At 47.4% G+C, this 27207-nt stretch overlaps 1 protein-coding gene across 1 annotated transcript in view; it reads left to right on the top strand.

Annotated features, from left to right (window-relative positions):
* WASHC5 (WASH complex subunit 5) overlaps positions 1–27207 on the top strand; it is a 402037-nt gene that overhangs the window by 241081 nt on the left and 133749 nt on the right. Inside the window, exon 23 of the mRNA XM_086966205.1 lies at positions 8674–8753. Coding sequence (XP_086822331.1) covers positions 8674–8753 — 80 coding nt within the window. The remainder of the gene's footprint in view (positions 1–8673; positions 8754–27207) is intronic.

Raw genomic sequence — 27207 nt, 5'->3', positions numbered from 1 at the left:
TCTCTACCCTCTCTACCCTCTCTCTCCTCTCTCTCCCCTCTCTCCTCTCTCTCCTCTCTCTCCTCTTTCTCCCCTCTCTCCTCTCTCTCCCCTCTCCTCGCTCTCCCCTCTCCTCGCTCTCCCCTCTCCTCGCTCTCCCCTCTCCTCGCTCTCCCCTCTCCTCGCTCTCCCCTCTCCTCGCTCTCCCCTCGCTCTCCCCTCTCCTCGCTCTCCCCTCTCCTCGCTCTCCCCTCTCCTCGCTCTCCCCTCTCCCTCCCCTCTCCTCGCTCTCCCCTCTCCTCGCTCTCCCCTCTCCTCGCTCTCCCCTCTCCTCGCTCTCCCATCACTCCCCTCTCTCCCCTCACTCCCCTCACTCCTCTCTCCTCTCTCTCCCCTCTCTCCCCTCTCTCCTCTCTCTCCCCTCTCTCCCCTCTCTCCTCTCTCTCCTCTCTCTCCTCTCTCTCCCCTCTCTCCCCTCTCTCCCCTCTCTCCCCTCTCTCCCCTCTCTCCCCTCTCTCCCCTCTCTCCCCTCTCTCCTCTCTCTCCTCTCTCTCCCCTCTCTCCCCTCTCTCCCCTCTCCTCACTCTCCCCCTCTCCTCTCTCTCCCCTCTCCTCGCTCTCCCCTCTCCTCGCTCTCCCCTCTCCTCGCTCTCCCCTCTCCCTCCCCTCTCCTCGCTCTCCCCTCTCCCTCCCCTCTCCTCGCTCTCCCCTCTCCTCGCTCTCCCCTCTCCTCGCTCTCCCCTCTCCTCGCTCTCTCCCCTCTCCTCGCTCTCCCCTCTCCTCACTCCCCTCTCCCTCCCCTCTCCTCGCTCTCCCCTCTCCCTCCCCTCTCCTCGCTCTCCCCTCTCCTCGCTCTCCCCTCTCCTCGCTCTCTCCCCTCTCCTCGCTCTCCCCTCTCCTCGCTCTCCCCTCTCCTCACTCCCCTCTCTCCCCTCACTCCTCTCTCTCTCCCCTCTCTCCCCTCTCCTCGCTCTCCCCTCTCCTCGCTCTCCCCTCTCCTCACTCCCCTCTCTCCCCTCACTCCTCTCTCTCTCCCCTCTCTCCCCTCTCTCCCCTCTCTCCTCGCTCTCCCCTCTCTCCTCGCTCTCCCCTCTCCTTGCTCTCCCCTCTCTCCTCACTCCCCTCTCTCCTCACTCCCCTCTCTCCCCTCTCTCCTCTCTCCTCTCTCCCCTCTCTGCTCTCTCCTCTCTCCCCTCTCTCCCCTCTCTCCTCTCTCCCCTCTCTCCTCTCTCTCCTCACTCTCCTCTCTCCTCACTCCCCTCTCTCCTCACTCCCCTCTCTCCTCTCTCCTCACTCCCCTCTCTTCTCTATCCCCTCTCTTCTTAATCCCCTCTCTCCTCAATCCCCTCTCTCCTCACTCCCCTCTCTCCTCACTCCCCTTTCTCCTCACTCCCCTCTCTCCTCACTCCCCTCTCTCTTCACTCCCCTCTCTCCCCTCTCTCCTCACTCCCCTCTCTCCCCCTCTCCTCACTCCCCTCTCTCCTCACTCCCCTCTCTCCTCACTCTCCTCACTCTCCTCTCTCCTCTGTCCCCTCTCTCCTCACTCCCCTCTCTCCCCACTCTATCTATTGCCCTCACTCTATCTATCTATTGCCCTCACTCTATCTATCTATTGCCCTCACTCTATCTATCTATCGCCCTCACTCTATCTATCTATCGCCCTCACTCTATCTATCGCATCACCACAGCATCACTCAGGGGCACCACAACATCACTATGCGCCACCACAGCATCACTGAATGCCACTGCATCACTCAGCGCCACCACAGCAGCAATCTGTGCAACCATTCAACAACAACTGGTTCAAATATGTTCTCTCAATGTTTCAAGCTTTATTACAAATGTCACAAAAAGATGTTAATATTTCACTTCTGTTCTTGGATTTTCGTCACAATAAAAAACACTGAACATAATCTTCACAAAAGTTATTTACAAAAGTTTAAGCTATTGCCATTATAAATTACAATAACTTTTATTTAAGTATTAACTCTTTAAAAAAAAATGAAAAGCCATTGTTATTTGTAATATCAATACATCTAAGTCACGTAAATACAAAACATGTTGCATTACAAATGCTATAGGTGTCACATTTGCAAAAGATAAAAGTATTGCCATTGTAAATGACAAAGCTATTAATTTCGCTATTTGCAAAACCAACACATAAATAAAAAAATTGTCATTTACAAGACCAATAGCTCAAACTTTCCTAATGCGAGACCTATTGCATTGCAAATGCTTTTTTATAATGATGTGTCCTCAGATAAACTATGTTGAGACCGTTATGCAAGCATTCACTAAGGTGTTTTCCTATGGAGCTGTTTGTGCCATGTGTATTAAAGATTGTTTGCCACCTTCCTCTTAGGATATACTTGTTTTAGTGATGTGTGAGTGTACTCTTAAGGGGATAGTTATTCACTTTTCTGCATGGATACCTTCGCTATTGCCCAGCTTGCAAATGCTTTTTCTGAATGAGGATGGTAGCCCCTCAGTTGGTTCTCTCTTTTTTTGGAGACATATTGCTTGTTGTTTTCATTGTTTGGTACTCACCTGGCGTTTCAATTGCTTTTTCACTCGGGCCTTGTCTCCTTTTTCAGGGTTAACTCCCTGTTGAGGACTACATGGCTCCTGTTTCTCTATTTTTGGGTTGGTGGTAGGATATGGGATGGGTAGGGGTTACATGTCCAGTGATGTTGATTTGTCTGACCCCAAAACCAATAAAGTTGATAATCAAAGGAGAGTTTCGCAGCAGACCATCTGGATGATGCGTTTTACTCATTTTTTCTACCTTTAGTCATTTTCTCTCACTCTGTCTTCCCCTCCTCCCTGCCTTTTGTCTTTCTCCAATCTCATCCTGAAGAATACCCTAATGGTCGGGATATGGATACTTAAACATTGCGCTCTACTGATGGCTCCACTATTTCTTAAGATCATATCTTTTAATACCAAAGGTCTAAATTCTCTAATCAAATAAAAAAAGAGTCTTCGACAACTGTTGTAAACTGAATAAGGATCTCATTCTTCTTCAGGAAACTAGAGCAAGACCCAGAGAGGCCCATAGTATGCAGCACTCTTGGATCAGCAATAGTGCTTGCTCTCCAGCAATAAACAAGAAAGAAATGGGGTATTTTCCCTAATTTCTAAGCAGGCTAAATGCACCAATGACACTATACGACCCGATGACTATGGTAGATGGTTGATATCCAAATTCACTAAAGATGGGTAATCTTTCTTTGTTGTCAACATATGCACCGCTTTCACAGATGATCCTTCCTGTTGGACTTCACTAAACAATAAATTGCATGAACTGCCCAGGATAGTAAAATTATCCTAGGACAGGATTTTGATTTGCCATAGGACACAACACTAGACAAACGCTCAGGGCGTCCCTTAGATCCAATCACTTGCAAAGACATTTGCATAAACTCTGTGAAGACAGCAATATGGTGGGCATGTGGAGATGGCATAAGCCGATGGGCAGCTACTTCATCTTTTACTCCCACAACACTGTCCCGAATCAATTATTTGCTCGCTAGCAAAAATCTAGTCCATATGGCTTCTGCTCCGACCATCGAGCCAATTCTCTTCTCAGATCATGCGTACATTAGTGCCGGGAACACTTTAGTTACCACTCTGGTATTCTCCAAAATGGATTATGGAAATGCCCTCTTCCTCAACACCCAGAAATCTGTGCTGTCAAAGTTACAGTCTGTACAGAACGCGGCTGCCAGAATTCTTTTAAACATCCCTCGCCGCCAGCCTACTACCCTTGCCATCCGCCAGCTTCACTGGCTCAGAGTAGAGAGCCGTATTAAGTTCAAGGCTCTCTGCATTGCCTACAAGGCCGTGCATGGCACAGGACCCAAATTCCTGACTGAGGCACTCCAGCTGTACACCCCCAAAAGATTGCTGAGATCGGCTAACACTTTCCTTCTACCTGTACCTCGCACCAGAAAGGCAACCTGGGGAGACCGTCGCTTTTTAGTGGCTGCACCAAAACTCTGGAACCTTCTTCCACTAAATATCAAAAACGCCCCCAACCTGATGAGCTTCCGGAGGCTCGTAAAGACATGGCTGTTTGATCAGTGAACTCTACTATTATGGTCCTGCTAACTCACACATGCGCCGAGACACCTCAGGGTAATTGTTTGCGCAATAAAAATCTCAAAATAATAATAATAATAATAATTAGTCTCACTATCAACCTCTCCATACAGCATACCAAAAGCTGCTCATGGAGAATTAACGATACCCTGCTAACAGACCAAGGGCCAGATGTACGACCCATTTTTAAATGCACAAACAGGTTTGCAAACCAGTTTGCTCATGCAAAAACTTATTGTGCCATGTAAATAGCCTATTTAGCTAAGTATGTTTTGAGACTCGCTATTTGGAAGGGGCGTTCCCTTCCAAATAGCGAGTCTCAAAACAATGTACTAATGTTTTGCGACCGCAAACACCCCTTCCCCTTTGCAAATACATGCAAAATAATTTTTCAAGAGCAGGCAGTGGTCCCAGGGACCACTGTCTGCCCTTACAAAATGAAAACGTTTCATTTTTTTTTTAATGCATCCTGTTCTCCTTTAAGGAAAACTGTCTGCATTTAAAAAAAAAAAGCTGCTTTATTAAAAAGCAGTCCCAGACATGGTGGTCTGCTGAGCCCAGAACACTGTCATTCACAATGGGCTCGCAAATTGGGGGAGGCTCATTAATAGTAATGAGCCTCGCAATTTGCGACCCTATTGGGAAACGCAAAACTGTGTAAACACACTGTTGTACATTTCATTTAGTGCCTCGCACTTTGTGAGGCACTAAATGAAAGGGTTGTACATTGGCCCCAAGATTCCAGAGAACAAACCTCCTGCTTTATATCACAATTCTATGAAGTCAATAAAACTCTAGTTATGGAGATCGAGACGATCTGGGATGCAATGAAGGCAACTATCAAAAGGGAGATGCTCAGCATTATGGTGACAAAAAATAAGCACCTAAACACTAATTTGAACCTTTAGAGATGCAGATTTAAAAACTGGAAAACTATTTTAAAAAAATCCCTGGGCCCCACCAGTACAGCCAGGATAAAATAATTTAAATATGAATATAACAACATTATGAGTGAAAGAGCTCTTGTATGGTCCACTAAACCAAAAGCCAAACATCTTTTGGAGCGTAACAAGGCTGCTAAACTTCAAGCTCTAGCCCTTAAAGATTCCAAAAACTCCATTTATATCCCAGCCATTAAGGATAAGAATTACATAGTACAGGTTGACCACACAAACATTGTGGGCACCTTCCAGTGCCTGGATTTGTATAACCTATCTCCTACTATAGTGTGGACAACTTTGAAGCTTGCCAAACATACTTGAAAGCGATTTAGCTACCCTGTTAGGCTGATAAAGACATAGCTGTTCTTAATCAACCGATTGATAACAGAAGAAATTACGAAGGAGGTTAACTCCCTAAAAATGAAAAAAGCACCTGGACTGGACGGATTTCCGGCCTCCTTTTACCAATGCTACCAACACATTCTATTACCCCATCTGTCATACTTGTTTAATGAATTTGAGTGCTTGGGCGAAATATCAGGGTCAACTTAAAAGCCCATATAGTAGTGATACGGAAAGAATGTAAATATTCGATGAAGATGAATAATTTATGGCCGATATCGCTACTCAACACAGACTATAAAATCTATACTAAACTACTGGCTCTTAGACTGGAGAAAGTACTCCCCTCTGTCATACATTCATCCCAGACGATTTTGTGAAAGGACGATTGGCTACAGATAATATTCAAACCTTTTGACATGTAATAGGAACAGCTTAACTGATTCCTTCTCCCACCATGGCCATGGCCTTAGATGTGGAGAAGGCAGTGGCGTGACAAAACTTGACGGGGTGTCCCGCAAAGTACATGCAGGCCCCCTTCTATACTCTGAACCCAATCCGGAGCCCTCAGGCCAGGTAACTGCCAGTGCCAGAGGGGGCCCCTGGAGCTCGGGCCCCCGCACCGCAGCAGCTTTTGTTACGCCACTGGGAGAAGGCTTTTGACTAAGTCTCATGGACTTTCCTCAAGGCTGTCCTGAAAAAAATTAATTTAGGCGATCATTTCATACGCATGGCTATGGTGGCCTACTATAAACCCTCAGCCCATATCTAACTTAATGGCCAATTATCAGATAAATGTCTTTTAGTGCAGAGAACCAGGCAAGGATCTCCCCTCTTATTCCTACATTCAATAGAACCGCTCCTCCATTCCCTCAGAGAAAGCACCAACATAATGGGTATCCCCTTTAACAGGGGCCCTCAAAAACTGTTAGCCTACACCGACAATGACCTAATTCTCTCGGCCAAAGCAGAATCTGCAGTTTGGAGGTTCTTGCCGTTATTTCCAAATATGCCTCCATTTCAGGATACTCGTTAAATAAGTTAAAAAAATAAACTTTCCCTTAAACCTGGTTTGTCTCCCAACCAGAACTACTCACGCTAACCTAAAATTTAGGGTAAAATACCTAGGCATTGAATTTGGTGATACAATTAAAGGCACCAGAATGCATATAGAGGATGCTTTACTGACTAAGATTAAAAAACTAAGCAGTATGTGGTCACCTAGGTTCATTACATGGTGGGGATGAATAGAAACCCTTAAGATGATGATAGCCCTGCAAATTAACTTTTTCTTAAACATGTTCCCAGTGAATTTCTTGACCTCTTTTTACATTTCCATTTATACACCAATATCTATCTTTATCTGGAAAATTAATTTCCCTGTGAAAACTCCAGCCAGATATAGGGGTGGCCTGATCCTTCTAAACTTCCCAAATGATCAAATTACCTTTCTGGACAGGCAAGTTACCTGGCTAAACCCAAACTTCCCTGCTCAACCTGCCTGGGTAGACATTGAGATAGACCTATTCGGCCCTCATAGCAATGTCACCTTATTACGACAAACTTGTGTTGTGATTTTAGTGGAATTCTTGCTGAAGGTTGTGACCGATTTTCATGTTACGCAATCAATTATCCTGCTGGCATTCTTTGCTCCAACTTCCCCTCAAGAGGAGCAGAGGCTCCACTGCTTAGACCCCAAAAGAGCCTTGAGTTTTTACATTGAACATACCAAGGACCATTGGGTGGACGATCAGCTGTTTGTGGGGTTCGCTGTGACAAAGAAGGGTAAGGCGGTGTAGCAAAGGACCATATTGAGGTAAATAGTCCTGTACATTAAGTTGTGCTAGCATTGGCCAAGACACATCCATGGGAGGGACTGAGGGCCTATTCCAACAGAACCAAGACTGCTACCACCGCGTAGGCACAAGGAGCGCCTGTTCTGGACATCTGTCAGCCGCAACGTGGGTGTCATATGCACACGTTCCGATAACATTCCTGGATAGCCTGACCTGAATGGAGGGAATCCGAGCCATCCCACAGACCTCCCACCTTGCGAGGTACTGATTTGGTATCTATTCACAAGGTGAAAAATGTACGGTTAGAAGTATGGATCAGAAGAACAAATTACTTCCCTTCAGTAATGCTCTTTTTGGTGGACATTTAATCCACAGAATACTTACCGCCCATCCACCTCCCTAATTTGTGGAATTGACTCTTCGTGTGTAAAAAGTTCACAAATTTGAGATCTGCACCCTGTCACATCTGATCATGTATTAGGCTCTGTGTTCGACGCTGCACACATGCTCAAGAGAAACTGACATCCACCTTGCAGTGTTGGCACTTATATCTGGTTCTGCCATCTCTTCTGGGGCGAGACTGAGTCAACACGGAGCCACAGACAACCACCTGCCTGCCACATGAGCAATGCTGAGATAAATGTCTGGAGTCTGTCTGAAACCTGGAGGTATTCACAAGGCAAGGGATTTGCAGTTAGGTTGAGTATCCACCTGAAAGAGCATTACAGAAGATAACTAACTTCTTATGGTAGATAAAATGGGGAATTGCTTCTTTTTTTTAACACATTTTATTGGTTTTATTGATATATATGTCACATTACAACTCAACAACAGTGTAGGAAAGGCGCTGTACTTTCCCCAATCCCCACTCACACCAACCCACCTTGAATCCCATCCCCATCTGATATTAGAAGGGCGTTCCGCCCACACTGCATCAACACCTCTGGCCCACAGAAGAACACATTTCCGTCTCTAACATAGCAGGGGGAGGATCACCCTGTGTGATGATGGGACCTCTGTAGTCTGCCCATCTCTGCAGACCTTTTATGTATTTTTAGGGCAGCCTTAGCCTCATAGACTGGTTGTGACTGGTTGTGAAAGCACTTCTTTTATGAACACAGTCCCCTTCTTTAACTGGATGTATCTGTAAGAAAATTGGCATGTCGACCCATAGCTGACTAAGCTAGTGATTTCACAAATTTTGGGCAAATCCATCTCCAGGGTCAAAAGCAATACACAAATCAAAAATGCCTTTTAATGAAAAATTAGGCTGAAGCGCAACTACACAGATATGTATTTGGTCCAGAATAGTACACGTTTTATTTGATATAAACTGGTTCTCCTTGGTCTTACCTCCCACATGCCCACACCTTCAACTTTGGCTCATAAAATATGGTTGATCTAGTACAGTTATTGTTTGTGAATTTACTATTGTGTCCCCAGCATATCGAACTCATATGATTAATATTGTTCGTACTAAAGTACTATATTTATAAAGAAAGTCTTTGTTTCAGCAAATTCAAGCAAAGTTTATTCTGCTACAATTGCCAAAACGCAAAGGATTTGGATTGGCTATCTTGAAGCTATAATGAAGGTAAGCTCAAGAACTTTATTGGGGCAAGTGATGTTTGAAAAGATTAGTGCAAATTGACTGTTGCATGTGTTCACTAAAGTTTATAGTTTGCATTTGATAGCAGGTGTTGTAGTTTGGCACAAATGTACATTGGGACAGCAAATTCATTTAGCCATTTAGATGTGGGAACATAAATGGTGATAGAGGGGAGAGCTTTTGGTAGATAGGAAGATTATAAACACCCATAAAGTCAGAACTTGGATGAGTATTAACAAAACTGATCAATGGTTTTTTTTCACCCTAATGCCCGCATTCTAATAGGGATGTTGCCACCTGGGAATATATTTTCCAAACTCAGAAAAGAAAAAATGTTAGGTTACTTCTGACCATTCAATTCTATCTGAAAACCAGTGTTCTTTTCTAGTGGCTTAAAACCTGTTGGATCTACACTTAGACATGCATACAGATCTCCTGTTTTATAGGATTTAAGTGCCTGTGCATAGGGCTTCGGAAATGTCTCAAGCCTTCTCTCCCATTCCCCAGGAAAAAAGGATTCTAGCAGCCTTTGCCAATCCACCAACCCACCAACTCCCTTGTTTAATGATGGTATCTGTGCACTGGTCACTGTATTCTTAAAGACCATCTTGATTATCAAATAGACAAATGTCATAATCCTAGTTCTAAAAGAACCCTACTGATTTTCTCTATCAACACATGTCCAATTGAATCTAAGGGCGACAAGATCATGACCTAGGGCAACCTAACGGAGAAATTCCTTACTCTGTGCCATATTCACACTACAAAAGCACATCCATGGTTAAACTGGACACACAAAAAGCTTAAGAGTAAAGGACAAGGAGACCAATCTTGACTGGTTACTTATTCTGCCAAAGTCTCTGATTGAGCATGAGATCAACCCTGTTGTTCCAGCCATTTAATTAAAGTATTGAAAATTCTAATGCAGTCTACACTTGTGTTTTCCTAGATAACTTCTACCCACCCACTTTACAGTACTTATCACCCAAAATGTAATTCTTAGATAGCTATATAGAAAATTATGTTTATAACCTGTGTGTGCCATGAATAGCTAGGCATTGACAGGGATGTACACCTTCTTGCTATTTATAGTGGTTTTCTACTCGCCATGGTAAGATCCAAGCTGTAAAATTACCCAAAATGAAGTTGGGTGAATCCTTCCCTCCTGTAGTTGTTAAAGATGTTCTATTAGCAACACAGTTGTTTTTCTGAAAGCTAAAAGAGCAATAGCTTCCAAATGCATCACTTTCTGCCCTCATCTGGAATACTGTTTCCCTGGAACAAAGCAGTAAGCTGGTGATTCGACATGCATGTATCTGATGAAAGCATGATTCGAGGTTCCCAGTCTTAGGTCAGGTCATCTTATTTTAAACTAATTTGTTCATAGGTGTTGGAGAGAAACCAACTTTATTTACATATATCAAAGCTGTGAAAAACTCATTTTTTTTTTTAATGAACACAATTTGACCTTACTGGTTACTTTTGTTCTGCCACTTCCAACAGAGTGGTTTGCTCTGCAGTGATGTTCAGGATACTTGTGTAAGATACTTTGTGCTGGATGTAGAATTCGGCAATAGCGGGACATGCACCCAAAAGCAGGAAAAGAAATGGCTACTTAAACTGGGGGTCTCACTGCAGATTGTCCTTTGCATATGGTAATCATGGAAGCCTGCATGTCTTATTGCTCATGGCTCCCTCCCCCGAAACTGAGCCTTCCTGTAAGAGTTACAGGAATTTCCCCAACCCCACCATTGTTCATAATGAGCTTGCCCTGCCTTAGAAAAAACATGAACATTGAGGAAGAGGGAGTCACTGAGCAATAATGGACTTCTGCTTGGAATGTTTTGACCACTTCCAATGAACCTTCTCTAGAGCAACCTGCAAAAGGACTCTGCAGAACTCAAAGATGAATGGGTGGGCTACACTTTATCCCGAACAGGAAAGAACTGTCAGGGCTCGCGGCGTTGCCGCGGCCGGCCATCCCGCAACACACACGGGAGGCCGGGATACTCACTTCCGGTGGAAGTCGAGTGCCCGGTCTAGCCACTGGGGAAACCAGGCACAGAAGCACTTCCGGGGGAAAACGCATAAACGGCGCGTTTCCTGCCGGCTGAGTGCTTCGGATTCCGGATTCTAGCTGATGCTCACGTTTCCTGAGACCTGCATGCCCGGAGAAGAGCCGGGCAGGAGTGCTTTGACTTCCAGTCACGTTAGCTGCCCTGCGGAGCTCTCTTCAGCTGACTCGGAGAGCCGCGCTGAAGTGCAGCTTTGTTTCCGCGGCTTTCACGGGAGCCGCGCTGAAGTGCTACATTGTTTCAGCGGCTTTCACGAAGAGCCGCGCTGCTTTGCAACTCTGTTTCAACGTCTAGGAGGCAAGCCGCGCTGAAGCGCTTCCTTGTCCTAGACAGCGCCCTCCAGGAACGCTTGTGTCCTACTTCACCTGGGGGTTCCAGGAAAAACCTTTGTATTTTGTTTTCATGACCCTTGGTGCGCAGGAGCGCCCTAAGGGTATTAATTGGATCTAAGATTGTGTTTTGGGGTTTTACTTTGTTTTCCCATCGCGCCGGAGCGCTATCAGGGAATAACTCCGCCTACAGATCCTTTCACCTTTCCACGGATACCACAAGCTGGGTGGTTGTTTCCCGTTTCCAGCTACCCGCGCAGGAGCGCTTTCCTTTTTGTTTTAGCTTGGGTGAATGCGCAGGAGCGCTTTCTTTAGTTTGTACTTGGCGATAACGCGCAGGAGCACCTTCCTCGCTATTCACAACCGAAGCTGCATTCATCGGGAACTCTTCGTTTCGGAAGCCTTGGTAAGTCCTCAAGGGGTACCTGGTCCTGTGTGTGTACGTGGGGGTGGTTCCTTTCGGGTCTGCATCCCTTTCTGATCTTTCTTATTCTGGTTTCCAGTGTCTCCGGAACGCCCCACCAGCTCCACGCCATCCTTAACCCTACACCCTGGCTCCCGTCCCGGCGTCCATCTCATCCCTGCTGGGTGTTGTCGTCCACGAGGGTTAGGTGGGTGCAGGGACGGGTGCTCTTGTCGTCTCTGCGGAATCGCGCCACAAGCAAAGGTGAGTCTTGTGGGGCAAACCTGACAGAATCCGAAGCCCACGTAATACATTCCGCCCAGACGACATGAATGAGGAAGTCACCCTGCAAGACATCGCAGTCATGCTGGCTGCCATGCAAACAGAGAACCTCGCCCTCCGCCAGGACATAACGACCCTACAGGGTCAAATGACAGCCGGGGTCTCTAGTCCTTGGGGTTCTATTCCCAGCCCCAGAGCCAGACAAGACGGCCTGTTGAGACAACCCACGTTCACCTATGGGGGGCCTTCCACCACCACCACCAACCAAGACACAGCCATCCAGGTCGTCACTCCCCATCCGGTGCAGTTGGCTCCACCTGAACGGTTCTACGGAGATAGCACTAAGTACGGGATATTCATCCATCAATGCCAACTACATTTCATGGCAAGAATTGCGGCCTTTCCCGATGACGCTTCCAAGGTCGCCTTCATACTATCTTACATGGGCGGGTATGCGGCTCAGTGGTCCATCTCTTTGGTTGAGAACGACGATCCCATGCTTAACCACCTGCCTACGTTTAAGGAAACTATGCGGCGTATGTTCGCTCGCCACACCTTCGTGCAGGCTGCAGACAACGAGTTGCTCGGCCTCAAGCAAGGCAACCAGGACTTGCTCCATTACATCACCACGTTCAACCGGCTGGTCATCGAAGCCCACTGGCCAGAGGACAAGAAGGTATCCGTGTTCTATCGGGGGTTACGGGATGACCTGAAGGATCTCATCTCGCAGTATCCCGATCCACCCGAAGCCATAGGCCTTTTCATAGACATGGTGGTGAAAATGAACTTCCGACTACAGGAACGAAAGACGGACAGAGGAAAAGGGAACGACAACCGACCCTTGCCCATCGGTGACAAGGGCGCCGAGAAAGCCAAAGAAGCACCTACTCCCCAGGGAGAAGCGTCCGAACCCATGCAGATCGGCGGCGTCAGAGGACCCCTGACCAGTCAAGAACAGGAAAAAAGGAGGAAGCAAAACCAGTGCCTGTATTGCGGCAAAAGCGGCCATTTCGTACGGGAATGCCCTGCTAAGCCCTCAAGACCACGAGGCAGAAGGCCGTTTGTGTTGCCCATCAGCAAGGGAGACAAGACGGGAAACGAGGAAACCCAGTAGACACAGGGATCCGTCTTCTGGGTTCTTCGTCAGGCACATCTGCGATCCCTGTGGTATACGACGGTAGTCATCATGTCGGCATGGACGTGTCCTTACGGAATCAGGCGGGCAGAACCTGGGTGGTGACCGCCATGTTGGATTCTGGGGCGACAGGCTGCTTCATCGATACTGCGTTTTCCCGCGCATTGGGCATCAACACTGTGACGAAGGCCCAACCTGAACCCGTCAAGGCCGTTGACGGAACGGACCTTACTTCCGGCCCCATCCGACACCGAACCGAAAACTTGACCATGGTCTTCTCAAACAGACACACCGAGTCCATATGTTTCGACGTCATAGACGCCCCTCAGTTCAAGGTGATCCTGGGTTTGCCTTGGTTGGTGAAGCATAATCCCCGCATCAATTGGGTGACCAGAACCGTCCATCTAGAATCAGAGCACTGCACCAGCACCTGTTACACAGATATCGACCTGACAGGTCCTCGGGTCATACAGGCACACTCGTTACCTGTGGTTGGGATGGGAATAGTTTCCCAAGGGACCATACCGAAGGAATACCAGGACCTAGCGGGGGTATTCGATAAGAAGGGAGCCAACACGTTGCCACCCCATCGATCCTTTGACTGCCGCATAGACCTGATTCCCGGCTCCACGTTGCCATGCAGCAGGATCTACTCGCTCACAGAAAAAGAGAACATCCACCTCCGCTCCTATCTGGACGAATACCTGGACAACGGTTTCATACGTCACTCCAGATCTCCGGTTTCCTCTCCTCTTTTCTTCGTGTTGAAGAAGGAAGGGGATTTAAGGACCTGCATCGACTTTCGTGCGATGAATACCATCACGATTAAAAACCGGTACCCGCTACCGTTGATAACCAACCTCTTGGACCAGGTTAAAAACGCCACCATATACACCAAACTAGACCTTCGGGGGGCGTACCATCTTGTCAGGGTCCGGAAGGGCGACGAATGGAAGACCGCTTTCCGAACGAAGTTCGGCCTGTTCGAATACCAGGTCATGCCGTTCGGACTCTGCAACGCCCCCGCCGCATTCCAGTTTTTCATTGATGAGGTGTTGAGGGACTTCATCGACGTCTTTTGTATCGTCTACATCGACGACATCCTGATCTATTCGCAAACCAATGAAGAGCACGTCCATCATGTTCGTTCAGTCCTACAGCAACTGGAGAAACACCGTCTGTACGTGAAGTTAGAAAAAAGCCTGTTCCACGTCACCTCGGTTGAGTTCCTGGGGCACATCATCACACCGGCAGGCATCCAAATGGACAACAAAAAAGTGGAAGCCATCCTGTCTTGGCCTACCCCAGAGACGGTGAAGGGCGTCCAACGATTCCTCGGCTTTTCCAACTATTATCGTCGCTTTATCACAGGCTTCTCTGAGATGGTGGCTCCCATTACGCGCTTGCTGCGCAAGGGAGTACGCTTTGATTGGGACCAAAAAGCTGACAACGCCTTCCAGGAATTGAAGAGACGGTTTACCGTGGCCCCGGTTCTAGTGCACCCTGACACCGAGCAGCTTTTCATCGTAGAGGCTGATGCTTCTAAGGACGCCATAGGCGGTGTGCTCTCACAACGGGACTGCGAGATGGGCCGACTGCATCCCGTGGCCTTTTACTCCAAGAAACTCCAACCCGCTGAGCGCAACTACACCGTGTCTGATCGGGAGCTACTAGCCATCAAGACCGCCTTCGAGGAATGGCGACACTTCCTGAAGGACTCGAAACATAAGGTGACCATCTATACAGACCACAGAAACTTGCAGTTTCTACGATCAGCACGTGCCCTCACAGCCTGACAGCTCCGATGGACCTTATTCTTCAACGAGTATGACTTCTTGATTACATTCCGGCCCGGGAAAGACAACGCCAAAGCAGACGCACTATCACGGCTGGCTGAAACGGAAGAAAACGCTGAAGACCAAGAGCCTGGTCTGATCCTACCGGACAAACATTTCCAAGGCATCATCGCTCCTGTTCGTTCCGATCCCGTTGTCTCGGAAGGGGACGAAGAAGGAGGGACGAGAAACCAAACGCATCTAACCGGGGTACCCGAACAAACAAAAGCCCTATACATGTGTCACAATCATGTACTCTCCGGCCATCCTGGGTACCACAAGACGCTCGACCTTGTGCGGAGGCAGTATTGGTGGCCAACGATGGTGACGAATACAAAGGCACACGTGACGAACTGCACCGTCTGCCTGCTTGGCAAAAACAGATCCGAACCATCGGTTGGTCGTTTACAGCCCATTCCTGTGCCTCCTTCTCCTTGGCATACCATCTCCATGGATTTCGTGGTTGAGCTCCCACTCACCAAAACAGGGTACACCACGGTTCTCACCATCGTGGACCACCTCACCAAGATGGCGCATTTCGTTCCCTTGACGAAGCTTCCCACGGCGGCCGAGCTGGCCTTGATATTCGTACGAGAGGTGGTTCGTCTCCATGGCATTCCATCCGTGGTCATAACGGATAGGAGATCGCAGTTTGTGTCCCGCTTTTGGAAGGAGACATGCAGGATACTCGAGATGGACGTACGTCTCTCCTCAGCCTACCACCCCCAGACCGACGGCCAGGCCGAAAGGACAAACCACACCATGGAACAGTACCTCCGTTGTCTGCTGCTGTCAGTCGAGAAGGAATGGTCCGAAGTGCTATGGATGGCAGAGTATGCGTACAACAACAGCAAGCATTCGGCCATCGACATGTCCCCTTTCTTCTGCCTCCATGGACGCCATCCCCGCACGTCGGCATGGGGGGAGCCTCAGGACTGCCCCCTGCCCTCCGTACGTTCTTACCATGAGACACTGCGCGACCTGTGGCAAAAGGCACGGTTCGAGTTGGCAAAAGCAAAAGACACCTACAAGGAGCGAGCAGATGCTCATCGGCAACGTGAACCCGCGTATCGCGAAGGCGATAACGTATGGCTTTCTATTCGGCACCTGAATGTGCATGGGCCCAAAAAACTGTTGCCTCGTTATGTGGTTCCCTTTCCTGTGGAGAAAGTAATCAACCCTGTGGCCATGAAGCTGTCCCTGCCTTCGCACATGAAAATCCATCCGGTCTTCCACGTCTCCCTGCTGCGGGCAGTGCAGGCTGGCGGTTCTCTTCCGTCACCCCCTTCTCCGGTGGTGGTGGAGGGCCATGATGAATACGAAGTCAGGGCTATCTTGGGGTCCCGTCGTACCAGGGGCAAGCTGTTCTACCTTGTGGACTGGAAGGGGTACGGTCCCAATGAACGCTCCTGGGAGCCCTTATCCCATGTGCGCCATGCTCCCGTTCTGGTCCGTGCTTTCCACCTACGTCATCCCCTGTGTCCTCGCCCTGTCTCTCTTTTCTGACTTCGGGGGTGGCTTTGGAGGGGTTCTGTTCTGGGGGTGGGTACTGTCACGGCTCGCGGCGTTGCCGCGGCCGGCCATCCCGCAACACACACGGGAGGCCGGGATACTCACTTCCGGTGGAAGTCGAGTGCCCGGTCTAGCCACTGGGGAAACCAGGCACAGAAGCACTTCCGGGGGAAAACGCATAAACGGCGCGTTTCCCGCCGGCTGAGTGCTTCGGATTCCGGATTCTAGCTGATGCTCACGTTTCCTGAGACCTGCATGCCCGGAGAAGAGCCGGGCAGGAGTGCTTTGACTTCCAGTCACGTTATCTGCCCTGCGGAGCTCTCTTCAGCTGACTCGGAGAGCCGCGCTGAAGTGCAGCTTTGTTTCCGCGGCTTTCACGGGAGCCGCGCTGAAGTGCTACATTGTTTCAGCGGCTTTCACGAAGAGCCGCGCTGCTTTGCAACTCTGTTTCAACGTCTAGGAGGCAAGCCGCGCTGAAGCGCTTCCTTGTCCTAGACAGCGCCCTCCAGGAACGCTTGTGTCCTACTTCACCTGGGGGTTCCAGGAAAAACCTTTGTATTTTGTTTTCATGACCCTTGGTGCGCAGGAGCGCCCTAAGGGTATTAATTGGATCTAAGATTGTGTTTTGGGGTTTTACTTTGTTTTCCCATCGCGCCGGAGCGCTATCAGGGAATAACTCCGCCTACAGATCCTTTCACCTTTCCACGGATACCACAAGCTGGGTGGTTGTTTCCCGTTTCCAGCTACCCGCGCAGGAGCGCTTTCCTTTTTGTTTTAGCTTGGGTGAATGCGCAGGAGCGCTTTCTTTAGTTTGTACTTGGCGATAACGCGCAGGAGCACCTTCCTCGCTATTCACAACCGAAGCTGCATTCATCGGGAACTCTTCGTTTCGGAAGCCTTGGTAAGTCCTCAAGGGGTTGTAGCAGGGTTTCCGTTCTCCCACAGAACTGTGCATAGGGATCTAGAACCTCAGTGAGTTAGGATGATCCAAAACTCATCTCAGTGTCAGAAATCCCCTTACCTAGCTAGCTACAGTGTCTCATGGATCATTATGGAATGATTCATGTCTTAGACAAACCAGAACATGATCTTTAGAATACCTCAGGAATCGTGGAACACATGAACACTCTTTCGTTATATAATCATTTCAAACCAAAACTGAGAGTCAAAGAACACAAGTGCAAGTTTGAAATATTTATTATTCAATGCAAAGTTCTCAAACGCAGTATCTTGTATAATACCAAAATGCAGATTATAAAAATCAGAGTCAGCAGCATAGTCACTAATCCATAGTAAGCAAAAGGTGCTAGCATGTTATAATGCAAAATCTATAGAAATCTATATCACCTATATTTCGCGCACCCTATCTAGCATATTATTTTATATCTAAGAAGGTCTCATTCGGGCTTTAGCAGGGCGGCCCCATACCTCTCAATGTCAGTAGGAGCAGATCACATCAACAGCTACCAGCTCTCTTCATGCGCAGCACCAAGTGTCTACGTTCATTCCGTGTAACTCTATCTTAAACCCGCGTAGAGCCCAAAATGTTGGCATCAACATTATTTGTGTTATGTCTAATGTGGTGCGAGGATCAGGCCTCCCAGCAACCTTGTGTTAGGTTAATCTTAAAGGGTGCAGCTCTCAGTGTGCAGACAGTTATACCAAGCAAAGCTGATAGCATAGAAATAACATATTATTCTCAAATAAACCACCTCACCGCTTCTAGGGTGAAAGCGACAACAACAAGTATGTGTCGTGTGCAAAACTGAAGCCGAAGGAAAAAAGGCTGTTTAAACATGTAATGCACTCATGCTAACTTAACGCAATATATGTAACGAAGTATCCATATGACACCCCCCCATTGGTCCGAGCACCGTCAAACATAAGGGAAAAGGCAATACTAAATCAGATACAAAAATTGAAAGCAAAGTTCAATAATCTTGAGCTAAAATAAGCTAAAAATGTGTATGAATGAATATGTATGAATGCCTACAGTGGCCTCAAGTCTAAAAATAAAAACAAAACTTTCGAACCAAAAGTTATCCGCCAGGACTCAAAAATATGAAATGTAGGACCAGGCCGCATCAATTCAAATGTCTGTAAGAGAAAAAACAAGGCACTTATCCGATATCCAAAGTCATGTGCACATTGACGTTATCCTCAGCGACATCACGTGATTGAACTCTCCATCAGCTGAACACAGTCCATCCCTCCAATTCAGCGAGGGGAAAGTCATATTTCACAACAAAGCACTCCTCCCAGGCATGTCATGATTGGAAATTATATGCAAAGAAAGTTGCAACAGCCTCCAGTATGAAATCACTGCCATCATCCGAAAATAGTTCAGCAATCCAATTCAGCAATGGGAAAGAACATACGTGCTCCTCCAGCATCGGATCCTCCTGTAACGTCAGAGGACAACTCGGTGGGTTCACCAGATCGCTGTGTGTCAGAAAGGCATCCGCCGCTGCAGAGATCTCCCATTGGCCCAGAACTCCATTTATCGCTGCCAAGGCCATAACTCTTTCGCCAGAACAGATCAGCTCGTGAGCCACCACGGGACGCATTAGCTGATCAAAATCGACGTCAGGAGCAGTCCTCAAGCATAGGCACAAATCAATGGCCCAATCGAACTCGCAGCTCAGGCAGTGAAACACAGGTTGGACACACGTGAAGTCGGTGAACCGAAATGACAATCTATAGGCCGTGCTTAATGCTGCAAGCGGCAATGTTCCATAGTAATTGAGCATCCGATTACGGCACAGTGTCAGGAGGCGTTGAACGGCTTCTGGTGCAGGATGGGCATCCATGTTTTATGAAGAAAAACACCAATAAAATGCCAGCGGCTACAGCCAGCAACACAGGTAGTCCGCCAAACAAACTCGAAAAAATAGAGTGGAAAAACGTGGGAATGATACCAAAAACTTTTTCAAACGTAGCCAATGTGCGAGCCCAGTCGTGGAAGAAGCATTAAAAATCTGGTGCACCAGCTCACAGAAATGAAACGGCAAATCAGTATTTAAAAGCGCCTGCACCTCTGTGCGGGTGTTAGCTATGTGAAGGACATAAGTTTCCCGGGCCGAACTCAGGGTCACTTGTTTTTGAGACAAAAGGGCCCTTATTCTGCTTAAACCATTGAACTTCGCTTCCAAGGTTGGAATCCGTGGCCAGATAGAGACATCTGAAGACCCATGCGTGGGTGGGTATAGAACATTCTTGCAACACACCACACGCTCTGATACAGTTACCACATAAGCCACACCAATTAATAACCCACAACATAACTCGTTGTTTAAAAGCAAATAACTACCATTAGCCAATAATGTAAATGTGGGAACCACTGCTGGAACTGGCGTGCCTTTTAAAACACATGCTAAATTTGGGCGGTCCTGATTACAAGAACCGTGTAACTGAATGTGTCTGCATATTAATGAATGGTCAGGTGACTGTGTGCATTCCTCACCATTAAGATTCACTTCTTTTCCATCCTTCAGACATCTGTATGTGTATGGTAAGGACCATGCCTCATGTAGGAATGCATTGCCTAGTGGTTCATATCGTCCTATAGCAATATACCGCATACAGTTAGTAAATTTATATAAGGGAAATGGTAATGTAATTAATCCATGAATAAGCCACGTGGCAGTAGTGGTTTCAGCAACAGAGAAAGGCAAGGATTCTAGCTTCTCAATATGTAACATAGAAAATGAAGCATCACGCATTGAAAGCATGCGCTGTTTTTCAGTCAGATTAAAAGGGGCGAAAAGGGATGAAACGTTCAATGAGGTCCAGGGAACTCGACCAGCCTTAAGTGTCTGTAGGGTCCAGGCAAACTGCATTACAGAACGCAATTGATTTTGACCATGGTATAACGTGGACACTTCATCATGTACAATATCAACAACAGAAGAAACAATATTATCTAATGTGTAAATTCTGGAAGAAAGCATGTTAATACTGTTATCGACCACTGCAAGCACTTTTTCCAAATTTGCTTGATCAATAGCCCTCAGGCGTTTAGCTGCCTCAACTTGTGAAAATTTCCAAATTTCATTGTAAACAGCATAAATAAAGCGTTTAGATCTACCCCTAGCCGGGCCTTTTATAAAATTATTCAGGTCTATATTCTCATTCAAACGTGACAGATGCAGTTTTACTGCAGCCAAAGTGGAATGTTGCAACCAGGTCTGACACAATTTGCCTACTGAATAAGTAGTAACTGTGTGATCTGTTTCAAAACGGGGATCCGGCCTGATGTGTTTAAAACCTTCAGACAAACCCAAAAAACGACGTTGGCAAGAATCAGAGCTTCTTTGCCACAAAAGCCACCCATCTGGATCAAAACTGGAAATATTAAAGGAGGAATTGTGCAACAGGTCTCGCATTTCACTTATGGACAATGTAGTGAAATTATTCCAGCCTGAATATTCTTCCAAATCAGGGATGGTTGGTGCATTTAATTTTTTAGATGTAGCCAATCCAAAACATGTTGTCTGGGAAATAGTAGAATTTAAAAACAACATGTGATTCGGGATGAGACATGCACGATGCAAAGCCTCAGTGCCTTGTACCTGCCAATCTTTGGTACCCCAAACCGATTTAAGGTCAATAGCTTCCTTCCATAACTCATAGCCATCTACAGCTAACCTGTCTAGAAAGGACTTTGAATACAGCAATTTTGTATCGGTAAGTCTGACTTTGGACATTAACTTCTGTTTTACTTTAAAATAAAACGACTCAGGATTTGATTGATTAAAATCTGTAAAATATGAGTATTTTCCCAGAAATGTACTCGAGCTCCCTTGCAAAGGCGCAGGACAATGTTCCCACTGTGTGTAGTTCACCGGAACCCTCCCGGAACTTGTTTTGTGTAAGAAATGATTCCCATAATGTTGATAACAAAACAAATCACCATAATTAACAGAATCCAAGTACAAATCCTCAGCATCAAAGGCCGCATAATATTTCAAATCAGAGAATAAAGCTTCTACTGCATGAAGATCCCAATCATCAGAACGAATATTTTGCTGAATTACATCTCCCATGTTTACTCTAAGCACATTAGGAACATTAATAACTTCTGTGGGGCCATGTATCTGAAACCTAACCGCATCCCACACAATCCCATCAAGGACAGGCCAAGCAGTAATCTCTACTTAATGTAAGTCTCTCTTTAGTCTGTGTGCTGAATGTGAGGAGGAAAGAGGGGCCAATGTTCCATTAAGGTACCGAATTCCTGTTCTTTCTTTCACATAATGGCCATCGATCAGGCGGAAAAAATAAAACACAAAACCAATTGACATAAAAAGATAAAATGAAAATAGTATCAGCCAAATGTATGTCCAAGGTGGAATTAAAAAATGTTTTTTAAACAACGTGGCATATTTTGCAATAGTCGATGGTTTCTTTGAGAGTTCCGAATCAGAGTCAAAAGAGAATCTGGATTGGTTAGCCAAACGAGCTTGTAAATCGGACATAGATAAATCAGCAGGATCTGCATAGGTCACCTCATCAATGTTAGTAACAGGAATAGTATTTAATAAAGGACTGGATATGGCAGGCATCTCGAGGGACACCTCCTGATCTGCACCAGATGTAATAGCCAGCACAGAGTGCCTCACCATGGAAGGACAGGATACAGCCGGTGTCATGCTATGAAGAATCGGCCACCCTGTGTGTCTTGACATTGTCAATAGAAGTAAATCTGTTTTCTTTACGACCTGGAAGTGGTGGTAAAATGACTGTTCTTGTGCCCTTCACTCCAAGGACTCGAACCGGCGCTCGATATGAGGGACCAAACTCTTTCTTGTTATCGATCTTCTCTCGAACCAGTTCTCCAACTTGGGGTAGCCAGCCAACTACCGGGATCTGCAACGCATCATCCGACGTGGAGGGCAAATGTTCCTTTGCAAGACTGTCTCTGGTCTTTTATAGATCCTGTAAAACATTGCAATGTTCATCTACGTCAAAGGCCGCGGCCTGGGCCTGGCAGTCTGCACCATCAAGGTCAGGGACGTACATCTTGATACCAAAGAGCATTTCGTATGGGGTCCGCCCACCCAGAGACCTTCTAGGGAGATTATTAAGCGCACGCTGCACGCCATAGAGGTGGGTCAGCCAGTTTCTACCAGTGCCTATAACACGGGCTGTCAAAGATTGCTTTAAGTCGCGGTTCATTCGTTCTACTACAGAATTGCCCTCAGGCCTGTAGGGACTTGAAAACTTCACCTGTACTCCCAACGAAACCATAGCATCCTTATACGCCTTAGAGGCGAAAGCCGGACCCTGGTCCGAATGGAAAGCACCACAAGCAAAGATTCCCACAAAGACACGCAAATCCTTAATGACAGTTCGCGAATCAGCGCTTCGATGCGGCCATACCCATACAAAGCGTGTGCATGAGTCAACTGCTACTAAGATGTATTTATACGCAGTATCAGAGGAAAAAGGACCGCAGTGATCCAAATAAACACAACCAAGTGGTTTATTAGAGATGTACAACTGTGTCTGAGGCGGACGCGCAGCAGTAGAAGGCTTGATCTGCTGACAAATGTCACACATAAGGACATAATCGCGCGTCTGTTTGTACAGTCCCCGCCACCAGAACCTCTGTTGTAGCTGAGATACAGTGGCTGAGACGCCCGCATGCGCAGACGCCACACCTTCATGAGCCGCTGTAATCAGAGAAGCTCTGCGATCCGAGTTGGGAACTAGACGCTCTCCAACTTCAGGAATTTTCACATAAGGAACCTTATCGGGACTTAAGTGGTATGTGTACTTCGAAGGGAACCCCGCAGGATATTTACCTCCCTTCTCCGTGGCAGCAACAGCCGCCAAGATGTCATCATCAATTTTGCTTTTGGACCTCGTGACTGCTGCAACTAAGTATTTTGATACCGCTGACTTCGCTACTTCATCAGCAAGCGAGTTGCCAACAGCGTGGACCCCCACGCGCTGGTGGCCGAGAGTATGAATCACAAACACGAGCGGCAGTTTCTCTTTAAGTTCCGCCACTCGGACCCAGATCATTTTATGTTTTATTGTGCTACCCTTGGAATCACGAAAATCATTCTGAATCCAAAAGAACAAGTTCTCATTGTAAGACTGGACACAGTAGTAAGAATCACTTACGATTAAAGTCGTCACACAAGGATCAGCGTACTCCAATGCGAGCATAAGAGCACGAAGCTCAGCTAATTGTGCGGTGCAGTCCCCTAGTGTTTGCGTGTGCACAACACTGGACTTGAACTCATCGTTCACCATGGCACCGACTACAATGGCGCAAGCGGAAACGTAGGCATGTTTAGAGCCATGCGCAACCTGCGCCGAACCATCCGTGTAAATGATACAATGGAAATCCTCCAACGGCCGCATTGCTAAAGGAGCAGGATGAACAAATTCATACTGTAAATACTCCTGCGACCGTAAAGCGGCGTCAAAAATAAACGTGACATCCTGAGATGTCAAGGATGTAGCCCACTGAATCCACCGAGGGTGCAAAGCTTTAGAATTCGGTACACTGGCTTTCGTGACCGCCTCCAAGGCAGGACACGGGGTAACCACCAACATGCGCTTTCCCTGCGACAGGGCACGTTCCTTAAGAATTGCCATCTGCACAGCCGTTAAAACTTTCTCCACAGTGGAAAAACGCAGTTCAGCCGAAGAGTACAAGTGTGACTTGTAAGCAATAGGTACAGTATCCCCTTCATTAAAAGTCAGGTACGTGAAACCCACCGTCCCAGGGATAATTCTTATCACCAGGTTGGTCTGGTTATCACGAGTCTGTAAGTAGTCAGAAGCGAGCATATCAGCCTGCAAGGACTGCAGAATGGCTGAATGCTCAGGCAGCCAGCATGATTTGGAAAAAGATGGTTGTACCAAGGCATATAAAGGCTTGATACGCTGGGCATATTCTGGAATGTATGTCCTCCCGAAATATAAAAAACCCAGTAAAGACTGTAATTTTTTCAGCGTTGTCGGAGAGCGCAACTGCGCGCATTTCTCCAGGAATTGAGGAGCCAACCCCTTTCCTTCGTGGTTAAGTTCATAACCCAGAAACAACACTGTGTACTCCGCAATGTGTGATTTTGCAAAGTTAAACTTGTAACCCATGTCTGCAAAGTTACAAATTATGCTGTTTACTCGACACAGATGCACCCAAAGTTCGTCGTCTGTGAGATAAATGTCATCCACATACGAACATGCAACTGGATCGAAACTCTCCAAAAGAGAGACTATGCGGGCGGAAAACACTCCAGGACTATTTTTATATCCCATTGGGAGTCGTTTAAACATTTTTTGTACGCCGCCGCACGTAAAACTGGTCCATTGGGAACTTAGACCATCTAATCTATGTGCATAAAAACCATTGGAAATGTCAAGCGTGGTTTTGAACCGTTTACGCTCAAGACTATTTACTAGGGCAGAGCCGTGAGTATTCTGTACTGCACAGTTACGGCAATGCGAGTTCAAATGCCGGTAATCCAAAACCAGACGATATGAGCGGTCCGGCTTGTTAACAGTAAAAAGGGGATTATTCATTGGTGACACACACGTTTCAATTACACCTTGATATTCCAATTGTTCAAGGATAGCCGCGACCGAAGCTTTAGCTTCACGCCGTATGGGATACTGGGGTTGTGGCTGCGGCTGTGACCGTAAAGGAATCTCATGGCTAGGGGACAATTTATCCTAGCCACACTGATTTCGGTACACAGCCGGCGCAAGCGCCAGAGCCCACTCTTCTGCAAAATGCAGCGCTTCCACTCTCGATACAGTGTGCGCGAAACTGGGGAGGATCACCTCCTCCCCTCGCGGAGCTGCGAGAACAAAAGGTGGGGGCCAGTCAGCCTCCGAAAGCAAAATGTCATACGTATCCTAAAGATTTTCCCAAAATACCCCTTTTACAGTTCGCTGCATGTCACCTTCAATTAACAGGACAATTTCAAAAAGTCTTTCAGGGGGAGCAACATGTGTATCAGCTGTTTCAATCACAATAAAAGTCTCAGTCGCTGTCACCTTAAACAGTGGACGGAGGGCCTCTCTCACTATGGTAATCTCCGCCGCGCTGTCCAGCAAGGTCAGAGCCCACGTCAGATTCCGAAGCCGCGTTCTCACTATCTGGGGCATATCGATGCGCCGTTAAGGCTGCGACTTTCGTCTTGGCAAACTGTGGTCTCTTTGGCGTAGAGTCGTACCGCTGATCCCCTTCACTTCGCGTGCGGGGCTGGCCACGTCCTTGCTGGCCACCCCTGCCCCTGCCGCCCCCTCCACCACCGGTTGACGGAGCCGATGAGTCCTGAAAGGAACGAGGAGAGCGTTGGTCAGAAGCCTGAAATCTCTCAGGCGATTTAATCGTCGCGCGATCGCGCAAATCATAAACTCGATCTGACTGCGCAGGCTGCGAAGGCGTAGGACTAGAAACCTGTGTCTGCTGTTGTTGTTGCTTACCCTGCTTCTGCTTTTTAGGCCAATTTTGTTTTTTGGACTTGGGTTGTCCACCCGTTTCCGAAGACTGTCCCTGGGGCTGCTTCTTCTCTTTTTCAGAAAAAGCTTTTAAACCCTTAGAAGTGCGGCCAACCATTTTATAAGCCGCCACAATAATTCTTGCCAGCTGACGGGGTTTCTCGGCATCGGGAATTAACGCCAGAGCATTGGCCACCTGAAAGTTCACTGCATCCCCCTTCACATTTGCAAGGATAAGACCGCAAACCGTCTCAAACGAGCCGCTCAGGCGCATACCCAATTCAACCGCCGACTCTGGTCCGTGATCATCCTGAACACGTTTAAGGACCGCAGAAAGGTTTGACACAGACGGGGTGCCATAGCACCTCGAGTAAACCGCTGCAAAAGTCTTACCCCATGTTTCACAGTCAGCAAGTTCAGGGGCTAAATCTTTCGGTAAACTAAGCGTAAGAATCCGGTGTTTTTCACCCGGAGTCGTATTAGGAAACACAGCCTCCAGCTGGTCGAATTTCTCGGCAAGCCAGTAAGGAAAATCATCCTTATTATCTGGCTTTCTGCCCATAACGGAATTCACCAAGACAGGACTGATTTTCAAACCAGCCTGTTCTGCCCGAAGTTGCGCCCCTGCGGGGACTGCGCCATGAATATTACGACCAATGTAATGAACAAGCGCTCTAATCACTCCAACCGCGACATCATGAAGACGCCGCAGGTCACCCACATTACAAGTGGCGCGATTAGGATGAGGAGTAAATCCACCCAAAGCGGGCCAATTTGTGCCCGGAATGGACAAAGGACCTAACCTCGGAGCCGTTAAAGAATGGGGTAGGGCGCCACCAAACCAAACTCCGTGCTGCCAAGCGTCGATAGGTACTTCCAGTGCCCTGTACGGAGCATAAGCCGCCGGTACATCCGAGGCAGTGTATGAATGGAAGACACCCGAATTAGCGTCCACTGCCGGAAATGTCACCCAGGAATAAAACAATTCGTACGGGTACGCATGTTCCGCACTCACCACTAGAACCACAGCCAAGCCTTCCGCAGGTACATTATATGCCCGCAAGTGGTCGCGAACCGCGACACGGCTATGCTGCGCTATGTCCACGGCCATGTTAGCACAGGAAGTGAAAAGAGACAAAGAGCAGTTTGTAGCACAACTGGGTAGTAATTCAAAGAAACCGTTTTTAGAAGAATTCAAGCTTGAAAAGACCTATTTAAAAAATAGGTAGGTTTTTCCGACACCACCGTTTACCGGAAACGGGAATGAAGGTGTCAAGGTATGAATGATATACTACTCGAGTGTCATGTTTTAAGGCCAACCAAACCGTTGGGCGCCATGTAGCAGGGTTTCCGTTCTCCCACAGAACTGTGCATAGAGATCTAGAACCTCAGTGAGTTAGGAT

This window comes from Lissotriton vulgaris, chromosome 4_1, assembly GCF_964263255.1.
Source record: "Lissotriton vulgaris chromosome 4_1, aLisVul1.2, whole genome shotgun sequence".
Classification (NCBI taxonomy): domain Eukaryota; kingdom Metazoa; phylum Chordata; class Amphibia; order Caudata; family Salamandridae; genus Lissotriton; species Lissotriton vulgaris.
This window is presented reverse-complemented; position numbering and strand designations above follow the sequence as displayed.